The 16,482-nt window shown below is 53.5% G+C and overlaps 3 protein-coding genes across 4 annotated transcripts in view; all 3 read left to right on the forward strand.

The window, feature by feature from the left end:
* The first annotated feature begins 1,164 nt into the window (after positions 1 to 1,164).
* Positions 1,165 to 15,043, forward strand: LOC101079403 (kinase suppressor of Ras 1-like). The gene is made up of 17 exons (XM_029844121.1): positions 1,165 to 1,401; positions 8,975 to 9,122; positions 9,190 to 9,544; positions 9,650 to 9,801; positions 9,872 to 9,932; positions 10,045 to 10,128; positions 10,882 to 10,943; positions 11,040 to 11,152; positions 11,320 to 11,498; positions 11,916 to 11,973; positions 12,203 to 12,421; positions 12,489 to 12,685; positions 12,764 to 12,860; positions 13,052 to 13,185; positions 13,259 to 13,390; positions 13,535 to 13,670; positions 13,757 to 15,043. Exons 1-17 carry the CDS (start codon positions 1,399 to 1,401, stop codon positions 13,901 to 13,903), a joined length of 2,277 nt encoding a protein of 758 aa, XP_029699981.1. The 5' UTR covers positions 1,165 to 1,398; the 3' UTR covers positions 13,904 to 15,043.
* On the forward strand, positions 5,049 to 9,025 carry LOC115251424 (mucin-1-like). Of its 2 annotated transcripts, none has more exons than XM_029843716.1 (2): positions 5,049 to 6,559; positions 8,890 to 9,025. In XM_029843716.1, exon 1 carries the CDS (start codon positions 5,105 to 5,107, stop codon positions 5,942 to 5,944), a length of 840 nt encoding a protein of 279 aa, XP_029699576.1. In that variant the 5' UTR covers positions 5,049 to 5,104; the 3' UTR covers positions 5,945 to 6,559; positions 8,890 to 9,025. The 2 variants fall into 2 exon arrangements, with proteins under 2 accessions (XP_029699576.1, XP_029699575.1); XM_029843715.1 differs by lacking the exon at positions 8,890 to 9,025 and adding an exon at positions 6,736 to 7,998.
* A 566-nt stretch (positions 15,044 to 15,609) lies between the features above and the next one.
* The window catches only part of lgals9l3 (lectin, galactoside-binding, soluble, 9 (galectin 9)-like 3), a 2,713-nt gene continuing 1,840 nt past the window's right edge, over positions 15,610 to 16,482 (forward strand). Inside the window, exons 1-2 of the mRNA XM_011616914.2 lie at positions 15,610 to 15,767; positions 16,397 to 16,482. The exon at positions 16,397 to 16,482 is cut by the window's right edge and continues 3 nt beyond it. Of these exons, the coding sequence (XP_011615216.1) occupies positions 15,732 to 15,767; positions 16,397 to 16,482 (122 nt within the window). The 5' untranslated portion in view covers positions 15,610 to 15,731. The remainder of the gene's footprint in view (positions 15,768 to 16,396) is intronic.

The following is a 16,482-nucleotide window of genomic DNA, read 5'->3' on the forward strand; positions in this document are numbered from 1 at the left end:
GTTAGAAACATGCTTATAAGTCATGAATAAAGCCAATTATTCTATTCTATTCCGTATGGCTTTAGCTTATCTGAAGAATCGACACGCTAGCTCGAGTTCGGTCCCTCACCAAAGTGCTGCCTCTCGTCCGTCCGGCTGTTTCAGGATGACCTCTGACCCTTCAGGGCCTTCCAGCCACTTGTTCCTCCATGTCACACCGCAGGTGACCAAACTATGTCATTACACTTCATTCCTGAGGTAAAGTACAGTGACTTCACTTCAAACCTGTAAACAGTCAAGTCTGTGACTAAAAAAATGACTGCATAAACTATCCTGTGGCCATTTATTTATTCATTTATTTAATTATTTATTAAGTCCAAGGTCATCAGAGGGACTTCATAACTCAGTAACCATCAAAAATAATTTTAAGAAATGATTCAAACTTACATGTCGAGTCCCCTCCTGTTGTTTGAAAAACTACACTACCCATAATCCTTCAGTACTGATCACCGCCCACCTGAGATATTTCTCCCGTTTTCATCATTTTTGGTGGAACACACACATAATTAACCAGTCAATGAGCTAAGCAAACCAACGACTATTGCGCCACTGATTATTTATATATTGTTGATGTTCCTAGTTTTTAAAAATTTCGTATCTCTTCATTGAAACAGCAGGGGGCGCTGCTTTGTTAAAAAAATCAAAAAGAAAACAGGGCAAAGCATTTGGATGATTAATCTGCACAAAAATACACTTTGTCAGTACAACTATATATACTGTGTGTGTGTGTGTGTGTGTGTGTGTGTGTGTGTGTGTATGTGTGTGTGTGTGTGTGTGTGTCCATCCGCGGGCTGTTTGGTAAAAGTCTGTTTTAAAGTTTTAATATTTAACCGGGTAAACGTGGGACGAACGCTGAAGACGCGCAGCGATGTTCAGATGCGTGATGATACCGGAAAATAAAAGAATTCTTTCAGAATAAAAGCCGCAAACTTCAACTCGGCGCTTAAAGACTATTGTGTATGTAGTAAGATTAGTTTTCATGATAATTCTAATCACTCGTACGGCTATTTGTGACGCGTTAAGACTTTTAAACTACGCTTGTTGTGATCGTTTGAATGCGCGCCAGGATTATTTTAGTTTAAAGGTTTTACCGGAAGTGGATTCAACCCGCGCTCATTTATGCGAACTTGACTCCGCAAAAACTGGACGGAAACGCGGAAACTGTCGGAGCGCGTTTGAAGTTCAGGTGTCCGCAGCTCGTTGAGACCATCCGGGCCGAGAGGAGGACAGAGCGCCCCAGAACCGAGCCGAGCCGGGCCGGGCCGAGGAGCACCACAGCCCCCCACCTTCCGCCCGCGGGGACTCGGGAGCAGATGCGCCGCGTCCGCCGACCTCACCCGCCCAAAGATCCGCACGTTGATGGTAAGAATTCAGCCAAAGGTTAAAAAATGGATCTTTACCCGAACCTCAACGGCCCGTAAACCCAGATAATCGTCGCCATCTGTGTTTGTTTTTATTACGGTCACGTTTTTATTGCAGTCGTATAAAAATGGCGACTTGGGTCGGTTTCGGGCACGTTTGCAGTTTCACCTTCAGCCTTCAAACAGATTTTTATTTTAAAAGTGTTCGAACAGCGTTTAAACCAAGTGTTCCGATGAAAGTCCGCTCAAAGCAAGAGTCCGGTTCGGCTGGTTCCACGGTGACCTCTGACCCGGTTCGTTGCAGAGGTGAACATCAGCTGCCACAGGTGTGGGACGAGCTCAGGTCAACCGTTGGCATGGCAACGGCATCCCAGCATTGCTCAGGGCCGAACAGACATTATTTAAAGAATATTAATGTGGTTGAGCTGCATCTTTAAGGTTTCTTTAACCATAAACACATTTTTTAAACCCAAAATCCGACAACTTTAATGTCACATTTTTCTGATTCTCCTTTAATTAAGCAGCAAATAAATAAATAAATAAATAAATAAAGCAGCAAATCAGGATGTAACGAGTAAAAATGGTCAATCTAATAATAAAAGGAGGCTGACCGAGTCAGCAGGGCTCCAATAGCTTATTGTGCTAACTTAGCTTAGCTTAGCTTAGCATCACCGTCTTCACACGTTTACGCTACATTTTTGAGCGTCGTTTGAAAAACGCACACAAGCAAGAAAAAGGCGAACAAACACAAGAAACAACCTCAGTAATAGAACACACACATTGGTATGTATGCAAATATAGACACACACCCACACTCACACACACTCACTCACGCACACACCCACACACACACATACACACACACACACTCACACACACACACTCACGCACACACACCCCCCCCCCACACACACACACACACTCACACACACACACTCACGCACACACACACACCCCCCCCCAACACACACACACATACACACACACACACTCACGCACACACCCACACACACACACCCACATACACACCCACACACACACACCCACACACACACACACCCACGCACACACACCCACACGCACACACCCACACGCACACACCCACACACACACACATACACACCCACACACACACACCCACACACACACACACCCACGCACACACACCCACACACACACACCCACACACACACACACCCACGCACACACACCCACACACACACACCCACACACACACACCCACGCACACACACACCCACGCACACACACACCCACGCACACACACACGTGTGAAAATTCAGCGAACAGCTAAAAGAAATTCCGGACCGCAGTCGTCTCAGTCCTGTGTCCCCGTGTGGACCGATGAGTCTGACTGGGCTGTGGCGCCGCCGCACTGATGCAGGCAACGGGCCAGAGACCCCCCCCACTCCCCCCCACCCCACTCCCCCCCCGTTAGAATAACGCGACCAACAGGTCGACCATCCCGTCGCCCCCAGCAAAGGACGCCGATGTTTGAATAATGGAGCGATGGAGGCAGCACCAGAGGCTGAGCAGCAGCCCCCCCCACAGCCCCTCCCCCCCCGGGCCGCCGCCCACCAGAGAAACCCAAGCCCCCACAGACCACTGGTGGAAGAAGGACCCAAGATGGGGGGGGGGGGCAGGATTGGAGAGCTCGTAGGGCGAGCAGGAACTTTACTGGGACCGTTCCGCTCACTTGGCCCTCCTGGGGACCCCTCAGCACTGACCCCTCACCTCAGCACTGACCCCTCAGCACCGACCCCTCACCTCAGCACTGACCCCTCACCTCAGCACTGACCCATCAGCACCGACCCCTCACCTCAGCACTGACCCCTCACCTCAGCACTGACCCCTCAGCACTGACCCCTCAGCACCGACACCTCAGCACCGACCCCTCAGTACTGACCCCTCAGCACCGACCCCTCACCTCAGCACTGACACCTCAGCACTGACCCCTCAGCACCGACCCCTCACCTCAGCACTGACCCCTCACCTCAGCACTGACCCCTCAGCACTGACCCCTCACCTCAGCACCGACCCCTCAGCACCGACCCCTCACCTCAGCACTGACCCCTCACCTCAGCACTGACCCCTCAGCACTGACCCCTCAGCACCGACCCCTCACCTCAGCACTGACCCCTCACCTCAGCACTGACCCATCAGCACCGACCCCTCACCTCAGCACTGACCCCTCACCTCAGCACTGACCCCTCAGCACTGACCCCTCAGCACCGACACCTCAGCACCGACCCCTCAGTACTGACCCCTCAGCACCGACCCCTCACCTCAGCACTGACACCTCAGCACTGACCCCTCAGCACCGACCCCCTCACCTCAGCACTGACCCCTCACCTCAGCACTGACCCCTCAGCACTGACCCCTCACCTCAGCACCGACCCCTCAGCACCGACCCCTCACCTCAGCACTGACCCCTCAGCACTGACCCCTCAGCACTGACCCCTCAGCACCGACCCCTCAGCACTGACCCCTCAGCACTGACCCCTCAGCACTGACAGCTCACCTCAGCACCGACCCCTCAGCACTGACCCCTCAGCACTGACCCCTCACCTCAGCACCGACCACTCAGCACTGACCCCTCAGCGGCGTCCGCTAGGCTAATGCTTGTCCACCTGCTCTCAGTTCAGCCAATCAGCAACGAGTAAACCTCAAGCTCCGCCCAGCAGAGCTCCAGGGTGGGAGCAGGGACTCTGATAGGTCCTGTAAAAGGTTCTGTAAAGGTCCTGTAAAGGCCCTGTCAAGGTCCTGTAAAAGGTTCTGTAAAGGTCCTGTAAAGGCCCTGTAAAGGTTCTGTCAATGAGGAGGTTCTTGCAGCAGAGATGAACTGATAATCGCACACATTTAAAACACTCTGTGTGTGTGTGAGTGTGCGTGCGTGTGTGTGTGTGTGTGTGTGTGTGTGTGTGTGTGTGTGGGTTATGGTGAATGCTGTCTAAGCTGTATCTAACATATTGGGGGGGTCCCACTGTTAGCTGGGCCCCAGGGTGTTTCGTGTGATCATGTGAGGAAGAGCGCCGTTAGCTTCTTGTTTACAAACCCGCGGCTAAATTTAGCTCTGGTTTCCCTCCCACGCATTCTGAGCGCATCCTGTTTGGCGAGAAAACACAGATGACGCGAAAGAAGGTGGGAGGGGAGGACAAGTGTCAGGGACATCATGCATTTGCCCCCCCCCCCTGCCCTTGACCTGCCCTCCGCTTGACCCCCGACCTCTGCTGGTTGATGCTAACAAAGGTGGTTATTTCAGAATATTGATTTTGCATTTTCTTATTGAAATTGCGTCATAATTGAAGTTGAGGGGGGGGCATCGGGGGGGGGGGGGGGGACCATCGGGGGGAGGGGGGGACCATCGGGGGGAGGGGGGGACTCTCGTTTCTCACCTCCCGTTTGCAAAACACCGCTCGACATTTACGAGAAGATCAAGGTTGGTTTGGAAATGATTCGTTCCTTTAGGTTCGGCTGAAACCTGCAGGTCTGCAGAGGGGGGCTGAACCTTGGGGGGGGGGGCTGAACCTGGGGGGGGGGGCTGAACCTGGGGGGGGGGGGGGGGGGGGGGGGGCTGAACCTGGGGGGGGGGGCTGAACCTGGGGGGGGGGGCTGAACCTGGGGGGGGGGCTGACACGGGTCCGTGGTACGTCTGTTTTAGACAAGGACGGATCCTTGAGGCCTCTATGTTCACGTCTAACTGTGTTAAACCCAACGTGAGCTGGGCCAGTGCCCCAGAACATGGACCAGCACCCCAGAACATGGGCCAGCACCCCAGGAGATGGACCAGCACCCCAGGAGATGGACCAGCACCCCAGAACATGGGCCAGTGCCCCAGAACATGGACCAGCACCCCAGAACATGGGCCAGTGCCCCAGAACATGGACCAGCACCCCAGAACATGGGCCAGCACCCCAGGAGATGGACCAGCACCCCAGAACATGGGCCAGTGCCCCAGAACATGGGCCAGCACCCCAGAACATGGGCCAGCACCCCAGGAGATGGACCAGTGCCCCAGAACATGGGCCAGTGCCCCAGAACATGGGCCAGCACCCCAGAACATGGGCCAGCACCCCAGGAGATGGACCAGTGCCCCAGAACATGGGCCAGCACCCCAGAACATGGGCCAGCACCCCAGGAGATGGACCAGCACCCCAGAACATGGGCCAGCACCCCAGGAGATGGACCAGCACCCCAGAACATGGGCCAGCACCCCAGAACATGGGCCAGCACCCCAGGAGATGGACCAGTGCCCCAGAACATGGGCCAGTGCCCCAGAACATGGGCCAGCACCCCAGGAGATGGACCAGTGCCCCAGAACATGGGCCAGCACCCCAGGAGATGGACCAGCACCCCAGAACATGGGCCAGCACCCCAGAACATGGGCCAGCACCCCAGGAGATGGACCAGTGCCCCAGAACATGGGCCGGTGCCCCAGAACATGGGCCAGCAGAGGAGGTCCAGAGCAGGTCCAGGTGCTCACCGTGCACGTCTCCTTCTGCCACGGCGGCTGCTATCTCAGCTAGCTGTGCCTTGTTGCCCCGCTGCGTCTCCCCCCTGGCAGGGCTGGGGTGGTCCCCCTGAGGGGCGGGGCTGCGGTGCTGCTGCGGCCTGCAGGGGGCGCTCTCGTGGCCGTGGGCCAGCTTTGCCGACTGGGGGATGTTTTCAGTGTGATGAGCACTCACCCACAGTAGAATGTGTTGAGTCAGCTGCTCCGCGAGCCTCCGTCCCTCCCCAGCGCGCTATTTATACACACCCAAACCAACCAGCCGCTGCACATACCAGTGCACACACACACACACGCACACACACACACACACAGACACACGCACACACACACACACGCACGCACACACACACACACAGACACACACACACACAACCACGTCTTGTCCCACCAGCTCTGCTAGCGACACTACTGAGCACCAGTGGCAGAGGCAGGTTTAGCGTTAGCCCAGGTTTGTTCCTGAGGAGGAGACAGGCGGGTTCGGACCCGGGAGGAGGGGGACCCGGGAGGAGGGGGACCTGGGAGGAGGGGGCCCGTGGAGGAGGGGACCGGGTCACATGTAGCATCGGAACGCTGAGGCTACTTCTCTCCAAACCAGGAGCGTCCAACAGGAGCGCCCGTGTTGTCCTGCGTGGTGAGTCATGTGACCTCCGCAGACATGATCTGATCTAACGGTTCTGTTGTCACGTGCGATACGTTTGAGGTTTTTCTCTGCTTGAAGAACACGCGTTCCAGGTCCCGCCCAGGCAGCCAATCAGAATCCGGCGTTTCCTTTGAAATGGCAGCTGCTTTGATCTCTGGTGTTTGTAGTTCTGCAGGTGTTTGTGAGGAGGGTGGAAACCAGGTCAGATGGTCATTTGGTACCACAGGTGTGAAGGGTGTGGTGGTCCCCCCGGGTGGCCTGGTCCTGGTCCTGGTCCTGGTCCTGGTCCTGGTCCTGGTCCTGGCTTTACTCTGTGAGTCACCCAGCAGGAATCTTCTCTCCCTGCTGGTGTCCGTTTCTGCTTCCACACTAAAGACGTGAAACCAGAACTTTGCTCCCGATATTTTTGGCTCCCGATGATCCGCTCTGTCGTCGTTAAGAGTCCAGGCTTCATTTATCGTATTTTTGGGACGTGCGTGTTTTCCCATCTGGTTCCCGTAGTCCAATCCCAGCTGACTGTGGCGTCCAGGCGGGTAGTTGAGGAAGATCAAAGAAGATCAAAGGTTCTCCCAGCTCCTGGTCTGGGCGTTCCCTCACACTGCGTCCTGGTGCTGCTCCGACACCACGGGCTCGGGCCTTTGGGTCCAGAATCTGGGCTCAGGCCCAGTCTCCCTGCTCCACCTGGGAACGCTCCACTTTATCCATTTGTCCCTCGGAACCGTGCTTATAAAGCTCTTGTGACACTTTGGATTCTAAAACTCTGGAGCCGGTTTGGGACGCCTTTTCCAAAGGAACCAAATTTCCTAGAAACACTTTAACCTGACAACAAATGAATGGAAATTCACCAGGATTTGAAGAGGCTGAACTCAAAACTGTGGTTCTGATCCCAGATCCAGACTCGGACCCTCCGTTAAACCTCAGAACACACGCGGGGCTCCTAAGGGCTGGCGTCTCGGACCCTTGTTTCTGAATATCCCGTAGCATGAGCGGATGTTGTTGGAAGTTGGGGGAAAACTCACGTTTGTGCTCTTTAGCTCCGTCTGCCATCATCCTCTCATTAGCATCATTAGCATTAGCACTCATTAGCATCTTCGATGGCGTCTCTTTTAGCGTGCAGAGCCGGGGGGGGAGGGGCACGTGCAGGAAGTGTGTCGGATCTGTTGCTAAACAGGAAGGGACACGAGAAACTTCAACACTCCATTCTGTTAATAAGCAGACGGTCACTATAGCAACGCCAGGCTCAACAACAACAACGTGACGGCTTGACACCAGTCAGGTGTCTGAGCTGGGCGTTACCCTCCCCCATAATGGCCAGCCAGCCCATAATACTCCGCTCCAGCAGGTCGAATGTCCAGAAGAACACAAACAGCTTCTGTGTTTGATGCAGCTTTGGTGTGTCAGGAAGAAGCTGGGGGGGGGGGAGAAGCTGGGGGGGGGGGAGGAAATGGAGGGAGTGTGATAACGTGGCTGGGAAGCGTTCCTGGCTGCTTCCTGCCATCTTAAGGAATTTCGCTGTGTGGGAGCAGCACCAGCCCCCATGTTCAGCCGCGAACACTAGCGGCATGCTAACGTACGGCGGCATGCTAACACTAGCGGCATGCTAACGTAGGGCGGCATGCTAACACTAGCGGCATGCTAACGTAGGGCGGCGCTCTTTCCTCCTTCCTCCGCCCGAACCCTGAGTTCTGTTTGTTCAGCTGTCAGATTCTGGACCTGGTGGTCTCTCTGCAGCTCACGGTGCTGCCGGTTCCTCCCAGTTCTCCGTGTTTTCCCGCCCGGACCTCCTCCACCTGTCGGCACAGGCAGCGCAGACGTGCCCAGGCAATGCCCAGGGATCGGAATGTGTGAGTGTGCTTCCCAACGGAGCAGCGTTCCTGCCCAAGCCTCCAAACCTGTCGGTTCTGGTGCGTTATTGCAGCTCATTTCTGAGGCGTGGAGACGTTTCACCCTCTGGGGGGCCGGGTTGACCTCTGGCCCGACTGGTCGGCCCAGTTCCAGGGTCGGACCGGCCGAACCGCCGATCCCTGGAGTAAATTCCTGCAACCAGACGGAGGTTTTAGTTTCTCCACAGAACGGAAAAGTCGTCCTTTCCCTCAGACGTCACGAAAAAACCTGTTTGTGTCGGCCCGGCCGGCCCGGCTCCCTTGCTGCACACAAGACGGGGCAGCCGGTTGCCGGGAGACTAAGCCTGTTTGCCCCCCCCCCCCCCCCCCCCCCCCCCCCCCCCCCACACACACACACACACGAATGCTGGCGGAGATTCCAGGAACCCAGTTTTTGTTGTTTCAAATGATAATTAATTCACGTGTTCGTGTCTGAAGTTCCAGAGCTGCCGCAGGTTCTGGGTTGGATCCGACCCACAGGAGCGTCTCCCGGGCTCTAACCACCGGTTCTGATCTCTCCAAGGCCGCAGCAGCGAACCTCGGCGTGGACGAGGCTCTGCAGACGTGTGACTGGGAGCCGCTGGGAGACATGAGGCGCCTCAACTCGGGCTCGGAGGACCGGCCCCGCCTCACTGCTGCCCTCTCCTGTCTGAAGAGCGCCGCTGACACAGGTGAAAATCATCAGTAATTGGTTAATTAAGCTTCAGGAATGTGAAACTGGGATTCCTGCTCCCGAAGGGAACGTCGGGTCGGACGCCTGCGGCCCGGAGCAGCAGGACGCCGAGGTGTTTGCCCCCAGCGGCCCCCCCCTCTGCAGCCCCCCGCAGCCCGCCGCCTCGCACGGCCGCTCCATCTCCATCTCGGTGGTGCCGTGTTCAGACGCCCGGAGACCCGACGACTCCGCCGAGGGCGCCGACGTGGAGCCGAGCGCTCCGCTCTACGTGCGGACCCCCAAGGCCCCTCCCACCAAGAGCTCCCACACGCCGCCGACGGCGCGCAAGCTCTTACAGCTGTTCCCCAACATCACGATGATGAGGAGCAAGAGCCAGGAGTCCCAGCTGGCCCATCGCATCGAGGAGCCGGGGACGCCGCGGTCGGTTCCAGAGGCCTCTCCGACATCGCCGCAGAGTGAATAATAACGATTATAAACGTGTAATTACCGCTCGCTGCTCTGGGCGGTTCCTCCCTGTTCCTGCAGGTCCTGTAAGAAGAGCAAAGTCTTGGCGGCTCTTCAGGTCAACGGCTGTAGGAACGGCCCCGAGGACGCGGCCCTGCGGTCTCCGCTGCCGTCGATCCGGACCCCGGGCCCCGCCCCCGGCCCCGCCCCCGCCCCCCCCTCCACGCCCAACAGTGAGTCCCAGTAACACAGCAGCCGGCGTTTGTTTGAGTGGTCTGTGTCTGACACCTGCTGCCCCCACAGCCCCGTACAGGCGCTCCCCTCAGACGCCCAGGAGAGACATCGGGCTGGCGGTGACGCACAGGTCAGTCCCAGGCTCACCTGGGGGGGGGGGTGGTGGTGGGGGGGGGGGGGGGGGGGGGGGTTCCTCTCCTCAGCCTCTGACAGGAGCCACTTCTTCCTCTCGCTCCTCACAGGTTCTCCACAAAGTCGTGGCTCTCGCAGACGTGTCAGGTGTGTCGCAGGGGCATGATGTTCGGCGTCAAATGCAAACACTGCAAGTAAGACAGCCGGGGCCTCCTGGCCCCCCCCTCCACCCCTCCATCATCCATCCATCATCCATCATCCATCCATCCACCATCCATCCACCATCCATCATCCATCCACCCCTCCCTCCCTCCATCATCCATCCATCCACCCACCCATCCATCCATCCATCCATCATCCATCCATCATCCCTCCCTCCATCATCCATCCACCCACCCATCCATCCATCATCCCTCCCTCCATCATCCATCCATCCACCCCTCCCCCCCTCCATCATCCATCCACCCTCCATCATCCATCCATCCATCCATCATCCATCCATCCACCCATCCATCCATCATCCCTCCCTCCCTCCATCATCCATCCACCCACCCATCCATCCATCATCCCTCCCTCCATCATCCATCCATCCATCCACCCACCCATCCATCCATCATCCATCCATCCATCCACCATCCATCATCCATCCACCATCCATCCACCCCCCCATCCATCATCCATCCATCCATCATCCATCCACCCACTCATCCATCCATCCATCATCCATCCATCCACCCATCCATCCACCCACTCATCCATCCGTCCGTCCATCATCCATCCATCATCCACTCATCCATCATCCGTCCACCCACCCATCCTCCCATCCATCATCCATCCACCCATCCTCCCATCCATCATCCATCCATCATCCATCCATCCTCCATCCACCCATCCTTCCATCCATCATCCCTCCCTCCATCCATCCACTCATTCATTCATCTCCGTAGGTTAAAGTGCCACAACAAATGTACCAAAGACGCTCCATCGTGCAGGATCTCCTTCTTCACACGTGAGATCCGCTCGTTCTCTTTTATTTACTGGACTAAAGCTTTAAAGCTCAGAGTTTCTCCTCTTTAATACCGCTGGGTTTTTGTTTGGACTCCAGTGCCACGGATGCGCCGGGCCGAGTCTGTGCCATCCGACATCAATAATCGGATCGATCGGACCGCCGAAATCCCGCTGCAGTTCGGAACTTTACCGAAGATGATGAACAAACGGGTGAGCGAGCTTTAATCCGCTCTAATCTGGCCCTTTCTCACTCAGGGCACCAGTAACGAAGAGCTGTGTGTGTGTGTGTGTGTGTGTGTGTGTGTGTGTGTGTGTGTGTGTGTGTGTGTGTGTGTGTGTGTGTGTGTGTGTGTGTGTGTGTGTGTGTGTGTGTGTAGGAGCCCGCCCCTACGATCCACCAGATGGACTCCAGCAGCAACGCCTCCTCGGCCACCTCCTCTGCACCCTCCTCCCCGGCACACCTCCAGCAGAGTGACCCCTCCAGCATCAGCACCACCCCCCCCACCCAACCCCTCATCCCAGTGGTCCCGGGAAAACAACTGCTTCTATTTCCCAGGTACACACTCGCATCACGTCTCCAACGCTCCGTTGCTAACGCGGAGCATCATGTCGGTGACCATCTGATCTTCCCAACAGACGTTCCTGCTGCGCCGCCCGTCGGCAGCCATCTTGATCAGGGGTAATGTGCACCGACACTCTCCGCCCAGCAGGGGCAGCACAGCGCTTTACTTCCCTTCTCCTTATTGAACCAGTCAAACATTAAATTATGAAGATTTCTGCCTCATTACGAGGTGTCAGCGTTTCCTTTAATCACTTCTGCTGCTGTTGTTTCATAATTGTTCTGCTCGTCTCGTAATGAAGAACAAAAAATCTTTTACTTTATTCTAGATCATAATCTCTGTAGGTTTAGCTGTTATCTGATCAGAGAGGCCTGGAAATAATCCGCTGCTTGTGTCTGTGGTTTTCCTGTTAGTCAGCCCCAGCCTGTTGCCACGGAGACGCAGACGATGGCTGCAGACAACCAGGAAGCGGTGAGTGCTGGAGCAGGGTTGGGGTTGGATCCAAACTGGAGAAGATTGTGAATCAAAACCTTCTACAACCAAGCGTTTTGTTAGTTAGTTACTCTTAATCCACCCAGACCTGCCGGTTAAATTAGCCACGCCCTCTTTGAGTCAGTGAAACTAATAAAACAATCCAGGAAACTACAAAACTGTTGATTTAAAAACGTGCAGATTCGTTCATAAAGAACATCTGTTTCAGGAGCTGGAAGGGGCGGAGTCTCCCGCCGAGGACGAGGAAGCGGTGGAGCGGCAGCAGAGCCTGGAGGACGAGGACGGCCTGGAGGAGCTGCCGTCGTCCATCAGCCGCCGCCGCGGCGTCGGGGGTCTCATCTCCCGTAAGATCAGCCAGACCAGCGTCTACCTGCAGGAGTGGGACATCCCCTACGAGCAGCTGCAGCTGGGAGAGCTCATCGGCAAGGTGAGCGTCGAGGGGGCGGGGCTTGATCCCGTTAGAAGGAGCAGGTTCTGACGCTGTGGCCGCTCAGGGTCGCTGGGGGAAGGTGCACAAAGGCCGCTGGCACGGCGAGGTGGCCATCCGCCTGCTGGAGGTCGACGGCAACAACCAGGACCACCTGAAGCTCTTCAAGAAGGAGGTGATGAACTACAGGCAGACGCGGCACGAGAACGTCATCTTGTTCATGGGCGCCTGCATGGTGCCGCCGCACCTCGCCATCATCACCAGGTGCGCCGCCGCCGCGCTCGCTCGGGTCTTTTGAGTCGTGGTCGCTGAGCGTCTGACCGCTGCGTGTTTCCTGTGCAGCTTCTGCAAAGGCCTGACGCTGTACTCGATGGTCCGAGAGCGGGCGCACATGCTGGAAGTCAATAAAACCAGGCAGATCGCCCAGGACATCGTCAACGTAAGGAAAACCTCCTCCAGGTCCCTGGAACCCGTCCAGGAAAATTCCTGCATTTCATATCGCTGCTGCTACTCTCAGATCGTTAATTATTGACGTTTGTAAGAGATGAAATGGAAAAGAAATGGTTAACAGAAGGTTTTTAAAGGCCATTAACGATGTAAATGGTTATTTGGAACGTGTGTGGCCTTCAGGGGATGAGTTACCTTCACGCCAAGGGCATCGTGCACAAGGACCTGAAGTCCAAGAACGTGTTTTACGACACCAACAAAGTGGTGATCACAGACTTCGGCTTGTTCGGGATGTCGGGGCTGGTCCAGGAGGGCAGGTGAGGCTCCGTCGTCACACGGTCGCGGCCCCTCGGGCGTCGTCTCCACTCACGCGGCTGTTTTCGCCTTCAGGAGGAAGAACGTGCTGCGGATTCCCCGCGGTTGGCTCTACTACTTGGCTCCAGAGATCGTGAGGCAGATGAGCCCAGAAGTGGAAGAGGACCAGCTGCCGTTTTCCAGAGCTGCTGACGTTTACGCTTTCGGGTATTTATTAGCTGTGATTTTCCCGCTTGTGTGTGCACTTCCACCTTTGTGCCCCAGGGGGCAGCATTTCACCATTTACACCACTGTCGCGATGAACCTTTTGGTTATTATTCAGTTGGATGCAATTTTTTAATATAATTTCAGCACAATCTGGTACGAGCTCCAGGTGGGGGACTGGCCACTCACCAACCAGCCTGTGGAGGCTAAAATCTGGCTCTTTGGCAGCAGCGAGGGCATCAAGCAGGTGCTGGCAGCAGCCAACGTGGGGAAGGAGATCACGGTGAGTCACGCTCGTCTCCGCACCTTAGCTAGCGCAGGTAGCAGAAGCGTTTCTCTTTATTTACATCCGTCTCTTCTTCCCGACAGGAAATCCTGTCAGCCTGCTGGTCGGCGGGGGCAAGCGAACGGCCGACCTTCACTCAACTGGCTGGAATGTTGGAGCGACTCCCCAAGCTGAACCGCCGGCTCTCCCACCCCGGACATTTCCGGAAGAACACGGAATACGAGTCGTAAATAAGTCCACCTGGGACACCTGAGGACTTCCTGTCAGAGCCGAGAGAAAGCTGAATTTGTAAATATAATTTCGGAAAAATGTGAATCGTTTAAATTTCCCTGTTGATGGATTTCTGGATCGATCCGCTCTGAGGTGGAACCAGGAAAAACCAGGGCGTCTTCAGGTCCCAGTCGTTTTCTGTCCCACTGATTCCTCCTGGGGGGTTTCTGGCGTCTTCTGCTTCTCATTCTTCTGATGATGAAGGCTGTCCAACCACCATCATCCTCAAAATCCTCTGTCATCGGGATCGTCCTGTTTACTTTCCTTTCGACACCTTGAGCAAACATTAATTTACCGTCGTTACCGTGACGACAAAGACAACATGGCAATGAAACCAAATCTCACCAAAATGAAATTACCAACAGATCAGCAAAATTTAGGACTCACATTCCCCCAGAACGACAACAGGAGGATAAATCCTGGGAATAAAACGGAAATCCTGCTTTTTCTGGTAGTTAGCTACCAGCTAACTGGTAGCTAGCAGGTAGTTCGCTGCGGTGGCTTCGCTAACATAAACTACCAGTTATAAAGGAGGTTTTTAAGTGGCAACTTTTAAATGTACAGATTCTTTTTAAATTGCAGTGTTTAAGTTATTGTTGAGCAGGTTTCAATGAAATGCAGTTCTGTAAACTACAATAATATTAATACTGTTGTGAAAGATAATAATAATAATAATGGGGTGATGCCACATCGTGTGTATTCAGTTGGTTTTAGTTTACTTCCTGTGTGTGTGTGTGTGTGTTCTAGTACTTGCTACATTTTGAGTACCACAATACTCATTCTAGCAGCAATATGAGGACATTTTGGCTCGTTAAGGTTAAAGTAATGATCTGGGGAATAATTATGTCATGGAAGTCCTCACAAGGATAGAAGTACAGCGATGTGTGTCTGCTACTGGAGGATCTAGTTAATCAACTAGTTTATTTATATGCAGCTTCCAGTTTTTAACTGCTGTTCTTGGGTTCACTTCCTGTTTTTACCTTTATCTCATTTGTGGGCATTTTGTCCTGTAGAGTATTTTTGTACAGATGGTATTTTTGTAATTTTTTTGGCTCTGAACAATATAAGATAATAAAGCTGACAGACTCGGCTAAAATTTGTGCTGCCGTTGACGTCATTTACATGAAGTTGGTTTCCACTTTGAGATTTTTATTTGTAGCAGCGTTAAAAGATCTTATTAAGAATCAAACTGATGGCGAAACTCTGGATGTTTTTATGGACAAACGGCAGTTCCAAAGTGCAGCAGCAGCAGTTTAATCTTCTCACACCAGTTTTGTGACTTTGAACTCTTCTGTTTGCTCGTCGAGCTTCACGTCCTGAATTGCGCAACTCAACATTCAATCCCAGTTTTTATTTGCTGCAATAAATAGCGGCCTCGCGATCTCAAGGCCTCATACGTCCTGGTTCACCTACAAAGGGTCCATGCACCTGACTTTGCGGTTATACTTACAAAACATTAACAATTATGAGCTGGTCCCTCACAGAATAAAAGAATAAAGGTGCTTTTTCCATCTATCACAGTGGGGATTTTCTGCTGTTGATTATTTGTGTCTACAAAATTACTCTTTATTTTTCAGATTTCGCTCCCTTTCATAATTCTATATTATATTTAACACACACAAATAAACGACTGGGCGGCGGAGCGCAATAATAGTGCTTCTGCTCTGAAGCGGAAGTGGTTTGACGGGTACTTCCGGTAGGAAAATAAGAGGATCCTGATCGACGCCCGCTGGAGATCAGAACCCATAAATAAAAAACGAACCTTAAACGACGCGTTTTCAGCTCAGGATGGCTTTTAATCAGCAGACGCCTTTTTATAATCCGGTGAGTGAATGAATAGTTCAGTATTTTTGTGTCTGTCATCTTTGTGTTTGAATCCTTAATGAGACAACGGAAAACAACTTTTTAATGTTTTGTTCTGTAATATAAGAGAATCGCTTTAGTCTGTAGATTCGAACGTTTTCGTGTGGAAATGGGCAGTTTTCTGCATCAGAAGGCATAGAAAACGTCAAAAAAACGAAGTGAAACTTATGAGTAATTTTACTGGAAGCGAGACTGGAAAAAAACAGAAAAGAAACAGCAGATGAGATAAGGTTTGGTCCTTTATTGTTAAATTATTAAATAAAGTGCTGCCCATGTGTGTTTTATATCTCATGACAGCGCATTTATGGAAAGTCTAAGCTTTAAAAAACATAAAATCTAAATTGTTTTTTTTCTCAAATGTCGGACCACTTCCGGTGACGACAAAACCGAAACCAACTTTTAATGTAAAACGTTATTTTTTTATATTATTTGAACGTTTTTCCAGATAGAATATTTCAGACGATCTTATCTGCCCGAGTCTCTTCATTTTCCTGAATAGTGACACGTGATATTTTCACTCTAAGCGCGTCTTTAACCCGGTTTTAATGAGTTTAATGAGCGATGGAAGGTGACAGTGTTGCTCTCCTCAGAGGATCCCCTTCACTGGATCCATCCATGGAGGTCTACAGAAGGGGAAGAACATCACCATCACTGGCCGAGTTTCTCATGGAGCCCA

The sequence above is a fragment of the Takifugu rubripes genome, chromosome 11 (assembly GCF_901000725.2).
Source record: "Takifugu rubripes chromosome 11, fTakRub1.2, whole genome shotgun sequence".
Taxonomy (NCBI): Eukaryota; Metazoa; Chordata; class Actinopteri; order Tetraodontiformes; family Tetraodontidae; genus Takifugu; species Takifugu rubripes.

Excerpts from the sequence above, each read along its gene's own strand:
- LOC115251424 (XM_029843715.1), top strand. The coding sequence starts at position 5,200 with ATGGACCAGCACCCCAGGAGATGGACCAGCACCCCAGAACATGGGCCA. Across the intron at positions 6,560-6,735 it reads CGCCCGTGTTGTCCTGCGTG|TTCTGCAGGTGTTTGTGAGG; the intron begins GTGAGTCATGTG and ends TGGTGTTTGTAG.
- LOC101079403 (XM_029844121.1), top strand. Across the intron at positions 9,933-10,044 it reads GGGCTGGCGGTGACGCACAG|GTTCTCCACAAAGTCGTGGC; the intron begins GTCAGTCCCAGG and ends CGCTCCTCACAG. Across the intron at positions 12,686-12,763 it reads CACCTCGCCATCATCACCAG|CTTCTGCAAAGGCCTGACGC; the intron begins GTGCGCCGCCGC and ends TTTCCTGTGCAG.